This window comes from Myxine glutinosa, chromosome 13 (assembly GCF_964187855.1).
Source record: "Myxine glutinosa chromosome 13, kmMyxGlut1.1, whole genome shotgun sequence".
In the NCBI taxonomy this organism is placed as follows: Eukaryota; Metazoa; Chordata; class Myxini; order Myxiniformes; family Myxinidae; genus Myxine; species Myxine glutinosa.
In genome coordinates, this window is record NC_136273.1 from 103,850,019 (window position 1) to 103,870,720 (window position 20,702).

The following is a 20,702-nucleotide window of genomic DNA, read 5'->3' on the forward strand; positions in this document are numbered from 1 at the left end:
CCCCGCCCCCCCCCACTCCCCAGCCTTCTCCCTTCCACAGATCAACAGATGTCCCTGTTCTATACTGTGGATGTGCTTACATCTCTCTCCCCCTTCTCTCGCCCGCTCCCTTTATTATACGTTCTGTGTGTTTCATGTGTTGCTCTTCCACGAGCCTCGACTTTGTATACAAGAAGAAGAAAAAAGTAACCTTTAGTGTGCAAAGCTCGAATTTCGCCAATAGGGTATGTATAGTACAGTAATTGAAATTTTGGGAAACATCGACACTAATGGGGTGAGTTACCTAGACTACAGTGATAATGCACGCTGGCATAGTTACCTAGACTACAGTGACAACACATGCTGGTATACAGTTACCTAGACTACAATGATAACGCATGCTGGTATACAGTTACCTAGACTACAATGATAACGCATGCTGGTATACAGTTACCTAGACTACAATGATAACGCATGCTGGTATACAGTTACCTAGACTACAATGATAATGCACGCTGACATGTAGTCACCTCGACTACAGTGATAACACATGCTGGTATACAGTTACCTAGACTACAGTGATAATGCACGCTGGCATAGTTACCTAGACTACAGTGACAACACATGCTGGTATACAGTTACCTAGACTACAATGATAACGCATGCTGACATGTAGTCACCTCGACTACAGTGATAACACATGCTGGCATACAGTTACCTAGACTACAGTGATAATGCACGCTGGCATAGTTACCTAGACTACAGTGACAACACATGCTGGTATACAGTTACCTAGACTACAATGATAACACATGCTGGTATACAGTTACCTAGACTACAATGATAACGCATGCTGGTATACAGTTACCTAGACTACAATGATAACGCATGCTGGTATACAGTTACCTAGACTACAATGATAATGCACGCTGACATGTAGTCACCTCGACTACAGTGATAACACATGCTGGTATACAGTTACCTAGACTACAGTGATAATGCACGCTGGCATAGTTACCTAGACTACAGTGACAACACATGCTGGTATACAGTTACCTAGACTACAATGATAACGCATGCTGACATGTAGTCACCTCGACTACAGTGATAACACATGCTGGCATACAGTTACCTAGACTACAGTGATAATGCACGCTGGCATAGTTACCTAGACTACAGTGACAACACATGCTGGTATACAGTTACCTAGACTACAATGATAACGCATGCTGGTATACAGTTACCTAGACTACAATGATAACGCATGCTGACATGTAGTCACCTCGACTACAGTGATAACACATGCTGGTATACAGTTACCTAGACTACAGTGATAATGCACGCTCGCATAGTTACCTAGACTACAGTGACAACACATGCTGGTATACAGTTACCTAGACTACAATGATAACGCATGCTGGTACACAGTTACCGAGACTACAGTGATAATGCATGCTGGCATAGTTACCGAGACTACAGTGATAATGCATGCTGGTATACAGTTACCGAGACTACAGTGATAATGCATGCTGGTATACAGTTACCAAGACTTAATTGATAACACATGCTGACATATAGTTACCGAGACTACAGTGATAATGCATGCTGGTATACAGTTACCAAGACTTCATTGATAACACATGCTGACATATAGTTACCTAGACTACAATGATAACACATGCTGGTGTACAGTTACCAAGACTTAATTGATAACACATGCTGACATATAGTTACCGAGACTACAATGATAACACATGCTGGTATACAGTTACCAAGACTTAATTGATAACACATGCTGGTATACAGTTACCTAGACTACAATGATAACACATGCTGGTATACAGTTACCAAGACTTAATTGATAACACATGCTGACATATAGTTACCTCGACTACAATGATAACACATGCTGGTATACAGTTACCAAGACTTCATTGATAACGCATGCCGACATATAGTTACCGAGACTACAATGATAACACATGCTGGTATACAGTTACCAAGACTTAATTGATAACACATGCTGGTATACAGTTACCTAGACTATAATGATAACACATGCTGGTATACAGTTACCTAGACTACAATGATAACACATGCTGGTATACAGTTACCAAGACTTAATTGATAACACATGCTGACATATAGTTACCTCGACTACAATGATAACACATGCTGGTATACAGTTACCAAGACTTCATTGATAACGCATGCCGACATATAGTGACCTAGACTACAATGATAACGCATGCTGGTATACAGTTACCTAGACTACAATGATAACGCATGCTGACATGTAGTCACCTCGACTACAGTGATAACACATGCTGGTATACAGTTACCTAGACTACAGTGATAATGCACGCTCGCATAGTTACCTAGACTACAGTGACAACACATGCTGGTATACAGTTACCTAGACTACAATGATAACGCATGCTGGTACACAGTTACCGAGACTACAGTGATAATGCATGCTGACATAGTTACCGAGACTACAGTGATAATGCATGCTGGTATGCAGTTACCGAGACTACAGTGATAATGCATGCTGGTATACAGTTCCAAGACTTAATTGATAACACATGCTGACATATAGTTACCGAGACTACAGTGATAATGCATGCTGGTATACAGTTACCAAGACTTCATTGATAACACATGCTGACATATAGTTACCTAGACTACAATGATAACACATGCTGGTGTACAGTTACCAAGACTTAATTGATAACACATGCTGACATATAGTTACCTAGACTACAATGATAACACATGCTGGTATACAGTTACCAAGACTTAATTGATAACACATGCTGGTATACAGTTACCTAGACTACAATGATAACACATGCTGGTATACAGTTACCAAGACTTAATTGATAACACATGCTGACATATAGTTACCTCGACTACAATGATAACACATGCTGGTGTACAGTTACCAAGACTTAATTGATAACACATGCTGACATATAGTTACCTAGACTACAATGATAACACATGCTGGTATACAGTTACCAAGACTTAATTGATAACACATGCTGGTATACAGTTACCTAGACTACAATGATAACGCATGCTGGTACACAGTTACCGAGACTACAGTGATAATGCATGCTGACATAGTTACCGAGACTACAGTGATAATGCATGCTGGTATACAGTTACCGAGACTACAGTGATAATGCATGCTGGTATACAGTTACCAAGACTTAATTGATAACACATGCTGACATATAGTTACCGAGACTACAGTGATAATGCATGCTGGTATACAGTTACCAAGACTTCATTGATAACACATGCTGACATATAGTTACCTAGACTACAATGATAACACATGCTGGTGTACAGTTACCAAGACTTAATTGATAACACATGCTGACATATAGTTACCTAGACTACAATGATAACACATGCTGGTATACAGTTACCAAGACTTAATTGATAACACATGCTGGTATACAGTTACCTAGACTACAATGATAACACATGCTGGTATACAGTTACCAAGACTTAATTGATAACACATGCTGACATATAGTTACCTCGACTACAATGATAACACATGCTGGTGTACAGTTACCAAGACTTAATTGATAACACATGCTGACATATAGTTACCTAGACTACAATGATAACACATGCTGGTATACAGTTACCAAGACTTAATTGATAACACATGCTGGTATACAGTTACCTAGACTACAATGATAACACATGCTGGTATACAGTTACCTAGACTACAATGATAACACATGCTGGTATACAGTTACCAAGACTTAATTGATAACACATGCTGACATATAGTTACCTCGACTACAATGATAACACATGCTGGTATACAGTTACCAAGACTTCATTGATAACGCATGCCGACATATAGTTACCGAGACTACAATGATAACACATGCTGGTATACAGTTACCAAGACTTAATTGATAACATGCTGACATATAGTTACCGAGACTACAATGATAACACATACTGGTATACAGTTACCAAGACTTCATTGATAACGCATGCCGACATACAGTTACCAAGGCTACAGTGATAACGCATGCTGGTATACAGTTACCAAGACCATTAATAACGCATGCCGACATATAGTTACCTAGACTGCAGTGATAACACATGCTGGTATACAGTTACCAAGACTACAGTGATAACGCATGCTGACATACAGTTACCTAGACTACAGTGATAACACATGCTGGTATACAGTTACCAAGACTACAGTGATAACGCATGCTGACATACAGTTACCAAGACCATTAATAACACATGCTGGTATACAGTTACCAAGACTTAATTGATAATACATGCTGACATATAGTTACCAAGACTACAGTGATAACACATGCTGGTATACAGTTACCAAGACTACAGTGATAACGCATGCTGACATACAGTTACCAAGACCATTAATAACACATGCTGGTATACAGTTACCAAGACTTAATTGATAATACATGCTGACATATAGTTACCAAGACTACAGTGATAACACATGCTGGTATACAGTTACCAAGACTACAGTGATAACGCATGCTGACATATAGTTACCAAGACTTAATTGATAATACATGCTGACATATAGTTACCAAGACTACAGTGATAACACATGCTGGTATACAGTTACCAAGACTACAGTGATAACGCATGCTGACATACAGTTACCTAGACTACAGTGATAACACATGCTGGTATACAGTTACCAAGACTACAGTGATAACGCATGCTGACATACAGTTACCAAGACCATTAATAACACATGCTGGTATACAGTTACCAAGACTTAATTGATAATACATGCTGACATATAGTTACCAAGACTACAGTGATAACACATGCTGGTATACAGTTACCAAGACTACAGTGATAACGCATGCTGACATATAGTTACCAAGACTACAGTGATAACACATGCTGGTATACAGTTACCAAGACTACAGTGATAACGCATGCTGACATACAGTTACCAAGACCATTAATAACACATGCTGGTATACAGTTACCAAGACTTAATTGATAATGCATGCTGACATACAGTTACCTAGACTACAATGATAACACATGCTGGTATACAGTTACCAAGACTTCATTGATAACGCATGCCGACATATAGTTACCTAGACTACAATGATAACGCATGCCGACATACAGTTACCTAGACGGGTTGGCAAGCGCTGGCTCGGTGCTTGGTAACCGAACACATCCCGGGTGACTGAGCTGGAGCAGAGCAATGAAGCAACAAACCCGCATTGGGTTTTATCTGTAAACATGGCGCTGTTCACATGAATGAGACTGACTGTGCCCTTGGGAACGTCATTCATGCCCCGTGACGGGGAGAGTGAACATCCTTCACGGACCAGCATGGAAATTGTGCTCCTTGTTTGAAAAAGCGAGGGAAACATCACAACAACATCGTGGAACAAGTGAAATGAAAACGTCATTTGAAGGGCACCAGGTTCAGACTGCCGACTGACGTTAATAGCGATATCTACATATTACATACAATGTGAAATGGGATTTGCTTTCGTGGGTGAAAGTTGAAAACAAGCATACTCTCAGATTCCACGCTGTTAACATTCCCAATAACTACTTTCACTTGTAAATACAAACAATGCACACTGTTAACATTCCCAATAAATAGTTAACCTTCCCTTCTCCATCAATCTCTGCATAATTGCGTTCTGCCTGTTGAAGAGTTCTGAACGCAAATAGGTCATTGACTAGCGTCCTCCATGATGTGAGATGGTCCAGGCCCAACTCCATGTGAAGAAACATTCACTGATAGGACCATGGGGTTGACTTGAGTCCTCCATGATGTGAGACAGTCCAGGCCCAACTCCATGTGAAGAAACATTCACTGATAGGACCATGGGGTTGACTTGAGTCCTCCATGATGTGAGATGGTCCAGGCCCAACTCCATGTGAAGAAACATCCACCGATAAGACCAGGGGGTTGATTACCATTCTCCATGATGTGAGATAGTCCAGGCCCAACTCCATGTGAAGAAACATCCACCGATAAGACCAGGGGGTTGATTACCATTCTCCATGATGTGAGATAGTCCAGGCCCAACTCCATGTGAAGAAACATCCACCGATAGGACCAGGGGGTTGATTACCATTCTCCAGGATGTGAGATAGTCCAGGCCCAACTCCATGTGAAGAAACATCCACCGATAGGACCAGGGGGTTGATTACCATTCTCCATGATGTGAGATAGTCCAGGCCCAACTCCATGTGAAGAAACATCCACCGATAGGACCAGGGGGTTGATTACCATTCTCCATGATGTGAGATGGTCCAGGCCCAACTCCATGTGAAGAAACATCCACCGATAGGACCAGGGGGTTGATTACCATTCTCCAGGATGTGAGATGGTCCAGGCCCAACTCCATGTGAAGAAACATCCACCGATAAGACCAGGGGGTTGATTACCATTCTCCATGATGTGAGATAGTCCAGGCCCAACTCCATGTGAAGAAACATCCACCGATAGGACCAGGGGGTTGATTACCATTCTCCATGATGTGAGATGGTCCAGGCCCAACTCCATGTGAAGAAACATCCACCGATAGGACCAGGGGGTTGATTACCATTCTCCATGATGTGAGATAGTCCAGGCCCAACTCCATGTGAAGAAACATCCACCGATAAGACCAGGGGGTTGATTACCATTCTCCATGATGTGAGATAGTCCAGGCCCAACTCCATGTGAAGAAACATCCACCGATAGGACGAGGGGTTTATCACTACTGTAGTGGATGAAAACATCAACACATGTGAGTGATCAAGCGTTTTGCCTCCCGGAAAGCTTTACTCTGTTCCACAGTCCACTTCCATACCACGCCTTTGCATTGCAACTTGTCAAGTGGTTCAAAAACTGTGGCCACTCGCCAAGAACCGCTGGAAATAATTCAACATTCCAAGAAAACTTTTGAGCTCCGGTGGGTTTTGAGGTTCTGGTTCCTCCACAATGGTCCAGTCCAGTCGCATGAACGCGATAACCGCTCTACACAACTGAATCAGCCAAGAATGCACATATGGCCTTGTTCAGATGAATCCCTGCGGGCCTCACCCGACGGAGCCCTTCCTGTTGTTGTTTTGTTGTCCCAGTCAGTTCTGGTTGAACTGACCAGCGGCATGGAGATAGCCGATCGATCTCACAGGAGCGACCCGGAGATCCCTCACATCAAATATGTTGTGCTCTTGCCTACGTAAAGTTAGGACCGCGCAGTCTTCCATGATGTTGTATTGTGTGTGGAGCGGCCTATCGGTGGTTGCAGGTGTCGTCAGTGGTGTCATCAAGTCCATGTTTGTCGTGTAAAAATTGTGGGTGGTGTCCACAGCGAAGGCGGAAAGGTGAACATGATCAGACCTGTGGAGTAATTTGTTTGTGTCATCGATGGGTGGGAGTTTTGTGCCCAAGATAGTGTTTGGGCCCAAGTTGTGTATTACGTTTATGGTGATGTACGTAGGTGTGGATGTGTTTTGTAGTTTCCGTTGTTCGGTGGGGGGATGTTATGAAGGATGTCACTGTAGTGTCTTTGTGGTGTAGTGTCAATGTGTCTAGGTGCCTGTGGGTGGTTGTACATGTGGTGGCCTTGGTGATTAGGGTTGGCATTTGTTATTGCAAGGAACTGTGCACCTTTCATGTCTAAGTGGTCTTTGATTTTTAGCATTTTTACTTCTGTGTGCAGGTGCTCGATAGGTGTTGTTCATGTGCCACCCGTGATTATGCGAAGGGCTTTGTTTTGTATGATCTGCAGGTGTTGAGATGTGTGTTTGGTAGGCTGGAGGCCCAAGATGAGCTGACATAGTTGATGACTGATCTAATGTAGTGTTTGTATGTTAGTGATGTTGTTTGTTTGTAGTGTCCGAAGTCGGTGCCTGTGAATGCCCAGAGTGTGTTCAGCCTGAGTGTGCATGTTTTTAAATGTTTGTGATGTGATCCGAGAATGAAATGGATGTGTTAAAAATGACACCGTGTATTTCTGTTTGGTGTGTGTGGAATCGGGTTGTTGTTCAGTGTGATGTGTGGTGCAGCATTAGGCTCCTTGGTGTAATTTGTTAGAAGAGTGACTGTTGATTTTGAGGGAGCTACTTTTAGTCTGTTAATGGTGAGCCAGGTTTGTGGGGTGCTGAGGAAGGGTTGAAGTTGTGCTGTGGTGGTGTTGATGTTGCTATGAGTGGAGGTGATGGTTATATCATCCGCATATTATGCTAATTGTATATTTTCGGGTGGTTGTGGAATGTCATGCATGAACAGATTAAAGAGTGTGTGGGGGGGGGGGGGGGGGGGGGAGAGGACTGAGTGTTGAGCGACTCCATTCGGAAAGCATCATATGAGTGATGACCAGTCGTTAAAAATTACGAATGGCTGCCTGCATGATAGGTAATTGGCCAGGCAGTGTGTGGTGTTGTTGTGCATGTTTGTGTTGAGTATTTTGTTTGTAAGAGCTTTGTGAGTGTGTCAAATGCTTTGCTGATGTCCACTGTAGTCTACGCTTCCTGGAGGTGGCACAGGTAATCTGCTTGGTCTTTACCAGACAAACACAAGACAAGTATATCATCCACTCAAACAATCACAAAGGGAATGGACTTCAGCAAGTTTTCAAGAAAGTTCTGAAAACTAGCTGGGACCGATGATATACCAAATGGTAAACGGTTGTAGCGGAACAGACCATGATGTGTATTGATCATCGTATAGTCCTTCGAATCCTCACCCAAGTCCAGCTGCATGTAAGCTGATGTGAGGTCGAACTTAGACCACTGTTTACCACAACTCATCTCCGCTAGAAGATCCTCCACCTTTGGAATGGGATACTGGTCAAATGAAATATGACAGACTAAGCCGACTACCCTCAATGGTTTGCAAGTGGGGAGGGTGACTGACACCTGCAGGACTAAAAACAATACCTGTTAAAGGGTGGATGAGCTCCCATAGGGAGCCAATGGACATCCAATAAGGAGATGGTGTCTCCAAAAAAACACACCCATCCGGTTTCGACCGGTTTTTTGGGTAGTAGGTTGTAGACCGCAACCGCTCAGGACAGTACTACCGATCGCACTTAGAAGTGCTAAAGTGGTGCCCGGAACCATCTTAGACTCTCCATGTTAGGATCGTTGGTCTTACTTTCTGTTTCACTCAAACGATATCTACAGGCCTAGCTTCAACCTCACTTCCTTACAAACAAACCTCACACACTTTTTATCACACACTTTTCTTACTCATTTTCACTCCTCACCTTTATCAATGCAGCTCTTTTATTTAAGGCCTGACTATGTAGTCTACGACTGGAGCTTTCAACATAAAAAACAAATCTTCATCATCAGCTAACACTGCCACGTCTTGACGACGATGCATCTTCAGCTGCTTGATCTCCACCCAGTTCAACTTCAGCTGTTCAAGCCAGTTCCTGCCCAATAAACTGGGGCCACTCTTAGTAACCGCCACTCTCAGCACCCGCCACTCAGCACCCGCCACTCTCAGCACCCGCCACTCTCAGCAACCGCCACTCTCAGCAACCGTCACTCTCAGCAACCGCCACTCTCAGCAACCGCCACTCTCAGCAACCGCCACTCTCAGCACCCGCCACTCTCAGCACCCGCCACTCTCAGCAACCGCCACTCTCAGCAACCGTCACTCTCAGCAACCGCCACTCTCAGTAACCGCCACTCTCAGCAACCGCCACTCTCAGCAACCGCCACTCTCAGCAACCGCCACTCTCAGTAACCGCCACTCTCAGTAACCGCCACTCTCAGTAACCGCCACTCTCAGCAACCGCCACTCTCAGCAACCGCCACTCTCAGCAACCGCCACTCTCAGTAACCGCCACTCTCAGTAACCGCCACTCTCAGTAACCGCAACTCTCAGCAACCGCCACTCTCAGTAACCGCCACTCTCAGTAACCGCCACTCTCAGCAACCGCCACTCTCAGCAACCGCCACTCTCAGTAACCGCCACTCTCAGCAATCGCCACTCTCAGTAACCGCCACTCTCAGCAACCGCCACTTTCAGCAACCGCCACTCTCAGTAACCGCCACTCTCAGCAACTGCCACTCTTAGTAACCGCCACTGTTAGTAATTTTGCTAACATCGATGTCTCGCTGTGATATCAGCTTCACCTATCAAGGGGACTATTTCACCAGTGAACATCTTAATAGTATCGAGAGAACGGAGCCATGGTGGTCGATTTTCCAGAGATTTCCAGCCATTTTCCAGAGAATCATATACTTTTGGCTGATGACAGAGCAGGATGCTCCCGTGTCCATCTCCATGTCACCCTTTGTCTCCTCCATGTCGACTGTGCACGTAAAAGCCCTAGAATTGGACGTACGATGTGGTGTATCATAATCCATGTTACCGCGTTCCACTGAGGAGTAATCCCCATACCTGGATGTCTCCGATTCTGGTGTGGCCTCCTCCGCTGATGAATACATACAATGGACTCTCGACTTCGGTTGAGTCACTTCCCAACAATAGGGACCGGTAATTCCGCCAGTGGCGCTGCGCGCACTACTTACGTCACGCTGTGCATGGCACTCTGTGACCGCCGTTGCGGTGCAATGCTTTGCGGGCAAATCGTTTTTATGCCATGGTATGTCATATTTTGGACTTAACCACTCTTCATGACTGATCATGTGACATCTACACTCATGGCTACCACCGAGACGGATCCTGGTTCCACATGAGTAATGTTTCCATATTTGCTCGATTTTTGAAACCGATGCATGCAAATATCGTGTCCATACCACACCTAAAATATTTAGAAAGAAGAAGCACATCTCCCCTTTGAAAGTGCCCCCTGACGTGTGTCCAGGTGGAATTTCTAAGTCGTAGGTCTCAGCAACTCTCAGCAATCTTTTACCGCATGGATTTATCTCGAGTATTTACTAAACTGTGCTAAGTTGAAGTTGCACACATATTTCAGCAGTTTTCAATGTAAATCGGTCACAGATATGGATTCCATATTTATATGATAAATAATGGCCACTGATGCGGAAAATTGCTGATATGCTTTTGGACATAACTTTGCTTCTGGACATGCAAGAAGGGTCATCTATGGCTCCTTTTCTTCATCTTGAAGAGCTCTAACAGCTCACATAGTAATTTTACATCTATCTCCAACTTGAATTTTTTTGGCCAGTCCCTACCAACAATTGTAGTGTCGTCCGCCTTCTTCCCACCATGTTTCGCGATATGACCCATTTTACCGGAACAAAGATACGGTTCGAGTTTGAATTGGCAACTGTCCGGAGCACGTTTTCCACGACACCTCCAACACCTGACGGTCTGCAATGGCATAAAGGACAACACCTGGATTGTAGTCGACGATTGGTCCCCCCAGAACCTTCATGAATCACAGCAGCTGCACTTCTAGCTGACTCTACCAATGCTTTTTCAACTGCGCCATCTTTAATGCAAGTCCGCCCATTTCGAACAACTTCTTGTGAAGGTTTTCATTGCTCACGCCAAATATGAACTCATCACACCTCACACATCACCCCGTACTCAGTGTCCTCTCGTACTTCTGCCAGAAACGAACTGATGGATTCCTCTGGTCATAGCAAACAAGTGAAACAACCCCTCGACTTGAAATGTGCGAGGGTTTTTATGAGGCCTCGGTGAAAATTGCTCGAACGATTTTCACAATCTCTTCAAAATCCACTTTTCCCGGCTTCCTGGGTGCACACAGTGACCGGATGACTCTGTACGTTTCGGCCACCACAGCCGAATACAAAATGGCGCGGTTCGTGCCGTCTGCCTGATCTGGTTCACCTCACAGTAAAAATAGACAACGTTCCACTTGTGCATCCAATGACTGTTTTCTTCGTCTAAAGACGAAGGTGTCGTCTGCGATTTGTGGGTTACCTGGGTTAGTTAACGTTTTTCTAATCACATAAAATAATTTGAAAATTTATCTACGGGAGCGGCCAGAGACGACCACATTATTCTTGTTATTACTGCCAATTATTGTACTATTATTATTATTTTGCAATACTGTGAAGTTAGTATCATTATTATGCTATTATTCTTATTACTTTTGTCATTTGAAATGGTCTTGTGAAAATGTAACAATAAGGTGGAATGACGCTCACGCTGTTATATATACACCTTCACAAGACGGAAAAATTGGTACTACAGTGATTGTTGTGATTGGTACTACGTACTGCGTAGTGACGTCTGGGGGCGTGGCTTCGGTGGTTGATGGCGGTTCGTCATGATGGCTGTGTGCTCTGTGAGAGCTTGGCGTCTTCTTTAATAAACCACTTGATTAAAGGAGATTCCTGAATTTACTACATGGTGGCAGCGCGGTATCGTGAAGATCAACAAGCAGTTTGACGTTTGGTCTTGTTTTCTTTGCGGATTACCACGGCGGCACATTCCGTGTTTTTTCAACATGGCGAAGTTCCTGACAATGGACTGGTCCAGCTCGGAGCTGGCAGAGACCTGCAAGTTATTCAAGCAACGAATGAACTTGGTGCTGTCGGACGAGGACATCGATACTAAAGCCAGACAGGCCATCAAGATTCAGATTGCTGTGGGAGACGAAGGACTGAGGTGGATCAATGCATCGACTCTGAGTGAGGATGATAAAAAGGATCCGGATAAATTATTCGAGGATCAGTTGGACATTCATGTAAACTTTCGGATTCACCGGCTGGAAATGATGAGATTCCGGCAGCAAGAAGGAGAGTCCATTGATGATTTCGTCAACCGATGCCGACGGAAGGGAAGGTTGTGCAATTTCTCCGAAGCAGAACTCTCGGAACGGATTATCGAGTTGATTGTTGTGAGCACCCCACATGATTTTCAAAAGCATCTGCTCGACCAGGAGGTCGGGTACGACATGGACCTGGTTTTAAGTGAGGGATGCAAGTACGAAGCAATGGTAATCGGAAAGCAGGCCATCCAGAAGATGGAAGGGCCTTCATCGTCTGTGAATGCCATGACACATCGACAAAAGTGCAAAAAGTGTGGACTATCACATCCACCACGGAACTGCCCAGCATACAATGATTATTGTAAGTATTGTGGTGAACTGGGACACTGGGCTGGTTGTTGTGAAAATCCCAAACGAATCACGAGATATGCTGATGGATACGAGTGGAGCCGCCGTCCTGCAATGGGTGGAAGAAGCCGTCGCGTCAGCAGAAGCAAGTTGAGAGGTATGCTTCGGGGAAGTAACAATAATGGGACCTCGGTGAATGAAGTGTCGGGGTATTGTACTGAAGGCGATGAAGACAGTTACGAAAGTGACACTGACCCATATGAACACACCAAGCCGTTTCACGTGATCAGGGTATCCGCACTGTGTATGAAGGAGACGAGGGATGAAGTGTACACATTGTTGAACATTGTATGTTCACACTAAATACTGATATTCTAATAATTTCACATCAGGTTTCATTTTATTTTGAAACGGAAAACAGATATCCCACGATAGAATCGAGACTAATAACACTTCCCAAAAAGGGGACAAAATGATTGAAACATTATTCCAAAGTTCATTTTTAGGTGCAGACAACGAGCCAGAGGTTATCCGAATGTCCTGTAGTTTTATAATCGGTTTTGGTGTCCAGTTGATGAGTGGGAGCAAATGTCTTCAGACGTGGGTTGTGGTGAGGAGAGCAAACGAGCAAAGAAACGGGTAACAGCTGGCTGCCCCCGTTGGATGGAGTTCAAGATGGCGGTTAACCCCCACTGAGCCGGAAGCAATGCGTCATCTAAGCCAAATGGCTGCTCGAATGTACGGCGCACAAGGAGACAGGACGCTGCAGACCGGAGCTCGAGACCGATCTCGTGAATGATGCGACGGAGGGCAGGGCACGTCTCATTCACACAGTGCACCTCTGAGGCAAGGAAAGGGGGGAGGAGGGAGAGAGAGGAGCGAAACAGATCAATGGGTGCAATTGGCAAGGTGGAGGCAAGGCGCAAATAAAAGCATTATGGTGAAATGCACAGCACCAACCCTAACCCTCCCCCTCCTTCCCAAACATTTTTGTAAAATTCAATGATTTTGGCTTTTCTCATTTATCTGACAGCAATCCCTGTGCACCCCTCTCCCCCCACGACCCTACTCCTCCCCGGTTTTTACTGGGTTACTGGAAGAAGGATTTTGTAAGTATAACCAGGAGGAAGTTACTGGAAGAAGGAATTTGTAAGCTTAACCGGGAGGAAGTTACTGGAAGAAGGATTTTGGAAGTTTAGGAGAGGATTACTGGAAGAAGGATTTTGGAAGTTCAACCAGGAGGGTGTTGCTGGAAGAACACGTGTATCCTGGAGTTTCTAGGGAGAGTCGCAGGACTAACAGCCGAAGAAGCAATGCTGAAGAATAGACAATAGAAAACCAAGAGACTGTGATATCACAGGCAAGAGACTTGCCTGTGATAATGTGATATGAAAGCAACAGACCTCATGCTTTGGCCTCATCACTGGATATTCAAATAACTTAAGAGCTTCAGATTCCACAGAATCCAACAGACACAAATGTTGTGCTGGGGTGCTAGCCCACAGAACAGAGCAGTACTCGACCGAGCTATGGACAAAGGCCTTGTAGACCTTGTAGGAGTAGATCTGATTTTCAAGGCACGACTTGGATCGTCAGAGGATGCCCAGTCAACGACTGGCTTTGGAGGCGTTAAGATTGAACCTCTTCCATCGGATGACCAAGGAACAAGGAGGTGGGTTTGTTTTAGAAACTTCCACAGAGACTGAGATATTCCAGGATTGAAGGACATGTTTCATTTATCAGACCAAAGTCTAATCATTTCCAGATTGTCAGAGACACACGACCACTGCCTGTCTAGCAGAAGGATGGGCTGCTGTACGCCACAACGTGGAGTTACCTGCAAAAAGAAAGAGGGTTTTTCAGAGCATCGATGAAGTCATTAATATAGATGCCGAACAAGACTGGGTCCAAAACATTGCTTTAGGTAACTCCAGCCTCCACTGTGAAATGGGAGGAGAGGGTTCCATTTATGGCAACATATTGACTACATGAGTGGAAGTAGTCAGAAATGCAGGAATGAAGGTGGCGTGGTCAACACCACAGGCAGAGAGCTTAGCAAGCAAAGCAGGATGCCAGATTGTGTGAAATGCCTGATGTATGTCCAGGGAGTTGGTCCTAAGCTATTGCTTGAGATTGAAGGCATCCAACCATTGTCTAAGAACTGTAGCATGTCCAGAATTGAGTGACTGGGATGGAATCCAAACTGATGGTTAGAGATCAGACTGTTTGAAAACAGGGAAGATTTGACATTGGAAGCAATGATGGATTCCATCACTCTGCTTGTAATTGGAAGCACACGTGCCGGCTAATAGTTGGTAGAGTCTGTTTTTGCACCATTCTTGTAGACAGAAGTGGTATTTGCTGACTTCCATGCAGAGGGGAGGTGCCCAAAAGAGGACAGAATGAATAGGGTATATAGAGGTGGAGCAAGAACTTCAGAGCAGGATATGAGAACAAGTGCACCGATGATATCTGGGTCCATTGCTGAAGCATTGTCAAGGCCAGACAGAACTTTCTCTCTCTTCTCAGGTGAGGACACAGTGTCCAGTAAATAGTTGGGTAAGAAGGGGACAGAAATATAGAGTTAGACATTCTGCCTTATCTTTGGCAGAATCTGCAGTACAGTCGTTTGAGGTGAGGGATAGGATCAAGGGGGAGCAAACACCAGAGAATGACTCGACAAGACACCACCAGGACTTGCAGGAAGGAGACTGGTTGGAGAATTCAGCCTTGAGATTGTAAGATGTTTTCTGGCTCATCTTAGGATGGACACATACTTGTTGTGAGCTTTATGGGATGAAAATAAGATTACCCTCACTCGGGTTAGCTTTCCAAGCTGAGAAAGCTAACTGCTTGCCTGCAACCACTTCCCCAAAGGATTGCATGTACCAGGGTCGAAAGAATGGATAATAACGTTGCAGATGTGATAGGTGCATGAGAGAAAGTAGACTTTTGTGAAAGTATTCTTTGGAATCAATATCAGGTTATGTGAAGATTGGGCGAATCCTTTTGAGAGAGGACAGATTGAAGTCCCTGTCAGTTGGACTGTACAGACAACCATATCCTGCTCCCTTACAATAGCCAGAGAAATATGGGCCTTGATAAGAAGGTGCTCAAAATGGGGGCAGAAGAGGAACAAGAGAGATTGGATGGCAAGTTAATTATGAATAGTTTCAAGAGAAAGGATGACAAACAAAAAGCCAAAAATACCTTCATAAGAAACATCAAAACAATAACTTATTCACAGCTCGAACCTAAAGTGAAATCTGGTGGACGGAAGTGCACACAACGCAAAGCGGTTAGCAATGTTGGGCTGGACTGTGTCGGTCTGAGAAAGCCCTGTGCTGCCATCTCGTAAGCAGCCTGTGATGACAGGCCAATGCCAGAGTACCTGGTGGATGGGGGACACAAACATTATAGCAGAGTGATGCGGAATATGTCATGCAGTGATCACTGATGAATATCTTTTGGAGGTGGGGATAGTGTGTGAAGAACTCACGTGAGCAGGGCCTTTTGATGACTGCTGTGCACCATGGCAATGACACGCTCCAACCTCTCCCGAGTCACATGATCTGCAACAAACACGTCAAGATTGGCCCTATTTGCATTCCCATTTGAACACTGTGGCTCATGATGCTGGTTCAAATCCTATACAACTACAGAATATGTATTCAAACTTTATTAACTACCAATATTATTTTAATCCTGCCATATATGGTGGGATGATGAAGTTGGAAAAAGGATTGACGAGAAGAGGAAGAACTTCAAGGAGTGGCAGAAGGTGAAGGGTACGGGGGCAGAAAAGGCATGAAAGTTATACTCCCACGAGTTATACTTGGGAGTTATACTCCCAAATAGCATGAAAGTTATAAGGTAGCCAAGAAGGCTGCAAAGAAAGAGGTAGCAAAGGCGCAAGAAGCATATAGGAAAATGTTTGGAGAACGCTTAGATTCGGAAGAGGGTCAGAGAGCGGTATTAAGGATTGCAAAGCAGATAGCGAAAGAGAGGTGTGATGTGATGGGGGTGAGTTGCTTGAAGGATGAAGTGGGACAAATCGTTGTCGACCCAGATGGAATTAAAGGAAGATGGAAAAGATATATGGAAATGCTGTTGAATACAGAGAATGAATGGGATGGCAACATAGAGAGCAACCCAGTTTTAGGACCAGCAGAAAAGATAACTGAGAAGGAAGTTGAGGAAGCGATAAAAGCAATGAAGAGTAGAAAAGCAGGAGGGCCGACAGGAGTTGTGGGAGATATGTGGAAGGCAGCGGGAAGTTGGGATGTGAAGAGAATGACAGAGATCTGTAATCTGGTGGTGAAAGAAGGCCGCATTCCAGTGGATTGGGAACTGAGTACCCTCGTCCCTCTATACAAGGGGAAAGGTGACCCTCTGGACTGTGGCTCATATCGAGCGATAAAGTTATTGGAGCATGGAATGAAGGTATTTGAAAGGGTGTTGGAGAGGAGGATAAGGAAGAAAGTGAAGATCGACAAAATGCAGTTTGGATTTATGCCATGAAGAGGAACGACAGACGCGCTCTTTATTGTGAGGCAGTTGCAGGAGAAGTACATGGAGAAGAGGAAGAAGTTGTTTCTTGGGTTTGTTGATCTGGAGAAAGCATTCGATAGGGTTCCACATGAAGTAGTGACATGGGCATTGAGGAAGTTAGGAGTGGAGGAATGGTTGATCAGAGTAGTGATGGCAATGTAGATGTGCGAATGGTTCGGTGGATGTGCGGAGTATCGTTGAGAGAGAGGAAGACAAATGATGAATTGCGAAAGATGATGGGAATAGAGCCTGTGATTGATGCTGTGAAGAGAAACAGGTTGAGATGGTTTGGTCATGTGTTGAGGAAGGATGAAAATGAATGGGCGAGAAGAGTGATGGAAATGAATGTAGGAGGAAGTAGAGGACGGGGAAGACTGAGAAAGACTTGGCTAAAGGTGGTGGAAGAAGAAATGCGGGCAAGGGGGTTAACAAGGGGAGACGTAGAAAATAGGGTAAAATGGAGAAGATTGTCATGGGGCCCGCAAGGCTAACCTCCACTCTAGCAGGGAAAATGGCCTTAAAATGCCTGATGTATATATAATTCGAGAAGAAACTGTTTGTTATTGTGAAATCAAAGATTCACAAGTATATTTGTTGGTCTGGTCTGTTATTAGCCCACTACCTGTTTCACCAGAGGGGACTATCGGTTTGATGTATGCCTGTCTGCCCCACCTGTGGTATTTCAGAATTTTCTCCCATCCCCATTAACATATGCAACTGCAATTTGGTGCACGGCTATATTATGATAAGTTTTACAACAAGCTCGAGTTTCTAGGCGTTTCGTCAATTTTTCACAGAATTGTGTCCTTTTTGGACTTTGAAAATATCACATTGGTAGGGGACATGGATAGCAAAGCAATTCTCACTCTTGTTCTGTCTGTCTGTCTGTCTGTCTGTCTGTCAATCGACTGCACATAATATTTTTAGTCCTCCGATCTTCACAAAACTTCACCACCTGGTAGAGGTACTGACAAACTGAAAGGCTATTGTTTGAAGTCAATAGGTCAAAAGGTTATAGTGACAAATCATAAATTTTCAACCAATTCATTTCATGTACTATATACTATATACAGTCACGTGAAAAAGTAAGTACACCCCATGTAAAGTTTTGACTTTTCAAACATATTTCAACATACAGCTATTTGATCTTCATTTCAACAATATTGATAGATAAAGGTGATAAAATATAACAAATATCATGAAACATTTATATACTGAAACGAAAAAGAAACTTACCACCTTTGAAACCTTTAAATATCAACAATAACACTGCGTGTAGTAAATGTGTGAACTTATTTGTGGACAATAGTGTCCTCACTGTCAGACAAAACGGTCACGGATGGTCACTTGAACCTTCAATGGTCACTTCATAGCACAGCTGTTGAACAGCCGTTTTGACTGTCAGTGATTAGCCAAGGGGTACGGGATGATTTTAATGAGCTGCACGTGATGTCTTGATATTGGCTTTAAAAAGGCCAGTGCAAAATGGGCATTTCAATCAACATGCCACGATTGTCAAGGGATCAACGGCAGCGTGCCCTGGGCATGCTGCAAGGCGGACTGAGCTACCGTGAGGTGGCACGTCGCCTTGGCTGTTCACACCAGACGATATCGGCCCTGGTGGACAGAGACACCCTCCACAACTCTGCAGATGACAGACCTCGATCAGGGAGGCCAAGAGTCACCACTGCAAGGCAGGACAGGCAGATGGTCCGAAGTCACCTGCGGGATCGATTCCGTCCAGCATCCCGCACTGTGGCAGAAACTCCGGGGCGTGCAAACCCACGGATCTCCAATGATACTGCACGAAGACGACTGCATGACTATGGTCTGACTGCCAGAAGACCATACAGAGGCCCCGTGATGACGGCTGCCCATCGCCGCAACCTACAGAGATGGTGCCAGCAGCATCAGCGGTGGACCTTGGCGCAGTGGAACGAGGTCGCTTTCAGCGATGAGTCAAGGTTCTGTTTCAGCGATGAGTCAAGCGATGAGTCAAGGCCGATATCGTCTGGTGTGAACAACCAAGGCGACGTGCCACCTCAGGGTAGCTCAGTCCGCCTTGCAGCATGCCCAGGGCACGCTGCCGTTGATCCCTTGACAATCGTGGCATGTTGATTGAAATGCCCATTTTGCACTGGTCTTTTTAAAGCCAATATCAAGACATCACGTGCAGCTCATTAAAATCATCCCGTACCCCTTGGCTAATCACTGACAGTCAAAACGGCTGTTCAACAGCTGTGCTATGAATTGACCATTGAAGGTTCAAGTGACCATTCATGACCGTTTTGTCTGACAGTGAGGACACTATTGTCCACAAATAAGTTCACACATTTACTACATGTAGTGATATTGTTGATATTTAAAGGTTTCAAAGGTGGTAAGTTTCTTTTGCGTTTCAGTATATTTTGTAGTCCATTGTATAATTTAAATAAACATAAATGGAAATTTCACATGTGGAAAAAGTAAGTACACCCCTACATTTATCACTACTTCAAATACCTAAAATTAGAATCAGGTGCACCAGCTCAGGTGCAAATGATTAGAACATCGTCGGAGAGGATCTTGGAGGAACCTGTCTTATTTAAACCTGACATTTAGTTTGGTTTGCTCTTTGTTGTTGAAGTGTGCGGCGTCACCATGTTGAGATCAAAAGAGCTCTCTGAGGCCTTTAGGAAGAAGGTTATAGATGCCTACGAGTCTGGGAAGGGATTTAAAAAGATCTCCAAACAATTTGAAATCAATCATTCGACTGTACGGAAGATCATCTACAAGTAGAAAAGATTCCAAACAACTGCCAACTTGTTCAGGCCAGGCCGCCCCAGCAAGTTCAGCCCGAGTGCAGACCGCAAGATACTGAAAGAAGTTTCTAAGAACCCCAGAATGTCATCACGGGACCTACAGGTAGCTCTTGCCGCTGTTGATGTCAAAGTGCACGAGTCTACCATTAGAAAGAGGCTGCACAAATTTGATCTACATGGGAGGTGTGCCAGGAAGAAACCTTTGCTGTCCAGAAAGAACATCAGGGCAAGACTAAAATTTGCCAATGAACACCGAGGCAAAGACCAGCACTTCTGGAACAATGTGCTCTGGACAGATGAGTCAAAGGTAGAGCTATTTCGCCACAGTACCAGAAGACAT

The 20,702-nt window shown here is 44.4% G+C and overlaps 2 protein-coding genes across 2 annotated transcripts in view; both read right to left on the reverse strand.

Annotated features, from left to right (window-relative positions):
- LOC137439150 (uncharacterized) overlaps positions 1-5,270 on the reverse strand; it is a 40,112-nt gene extending 34,842 nt beyond the window's left edge. The window contains exon 1 of the mRNA XM_078767839.1: positions 5,153-5,270. The gene's annotated coding sequence lies outside the window, so the exon portion shown is untranslated. The remainder of the gene's footprint in view (positions 1-5,152) is intronic.
- Positions 5,271-13,391: 8,121 nt separating this feature from the next.
- TRUB2 (TruB pseudouridine synthase family member 2) overlaps positions 13,392-20,702 on the reverse strand; it is a 46,629-nt gene continuing 39,318 nt past the window's right edge. The window contains exons 7-9 of the mRNA XM_068134885.2: positions 16,510-16,582; positions 16,265-16,401; positions 13,392-13,851 (exon numbers count right to left, since the gene is read on the reverse strand). Coding sequence (XP_067990986.2) covers positions 13,559-13,851; positions 16,265-16,401; positions 16,510-16,582 — 503 coding nt within the window. The 3' untranslated portion in view covers positions 13,392-13,558. The remainder of the gene's footprint in view (positions 13,852-16,264; positions 16,402-16,509; positions 16,583-20,702) is intronic.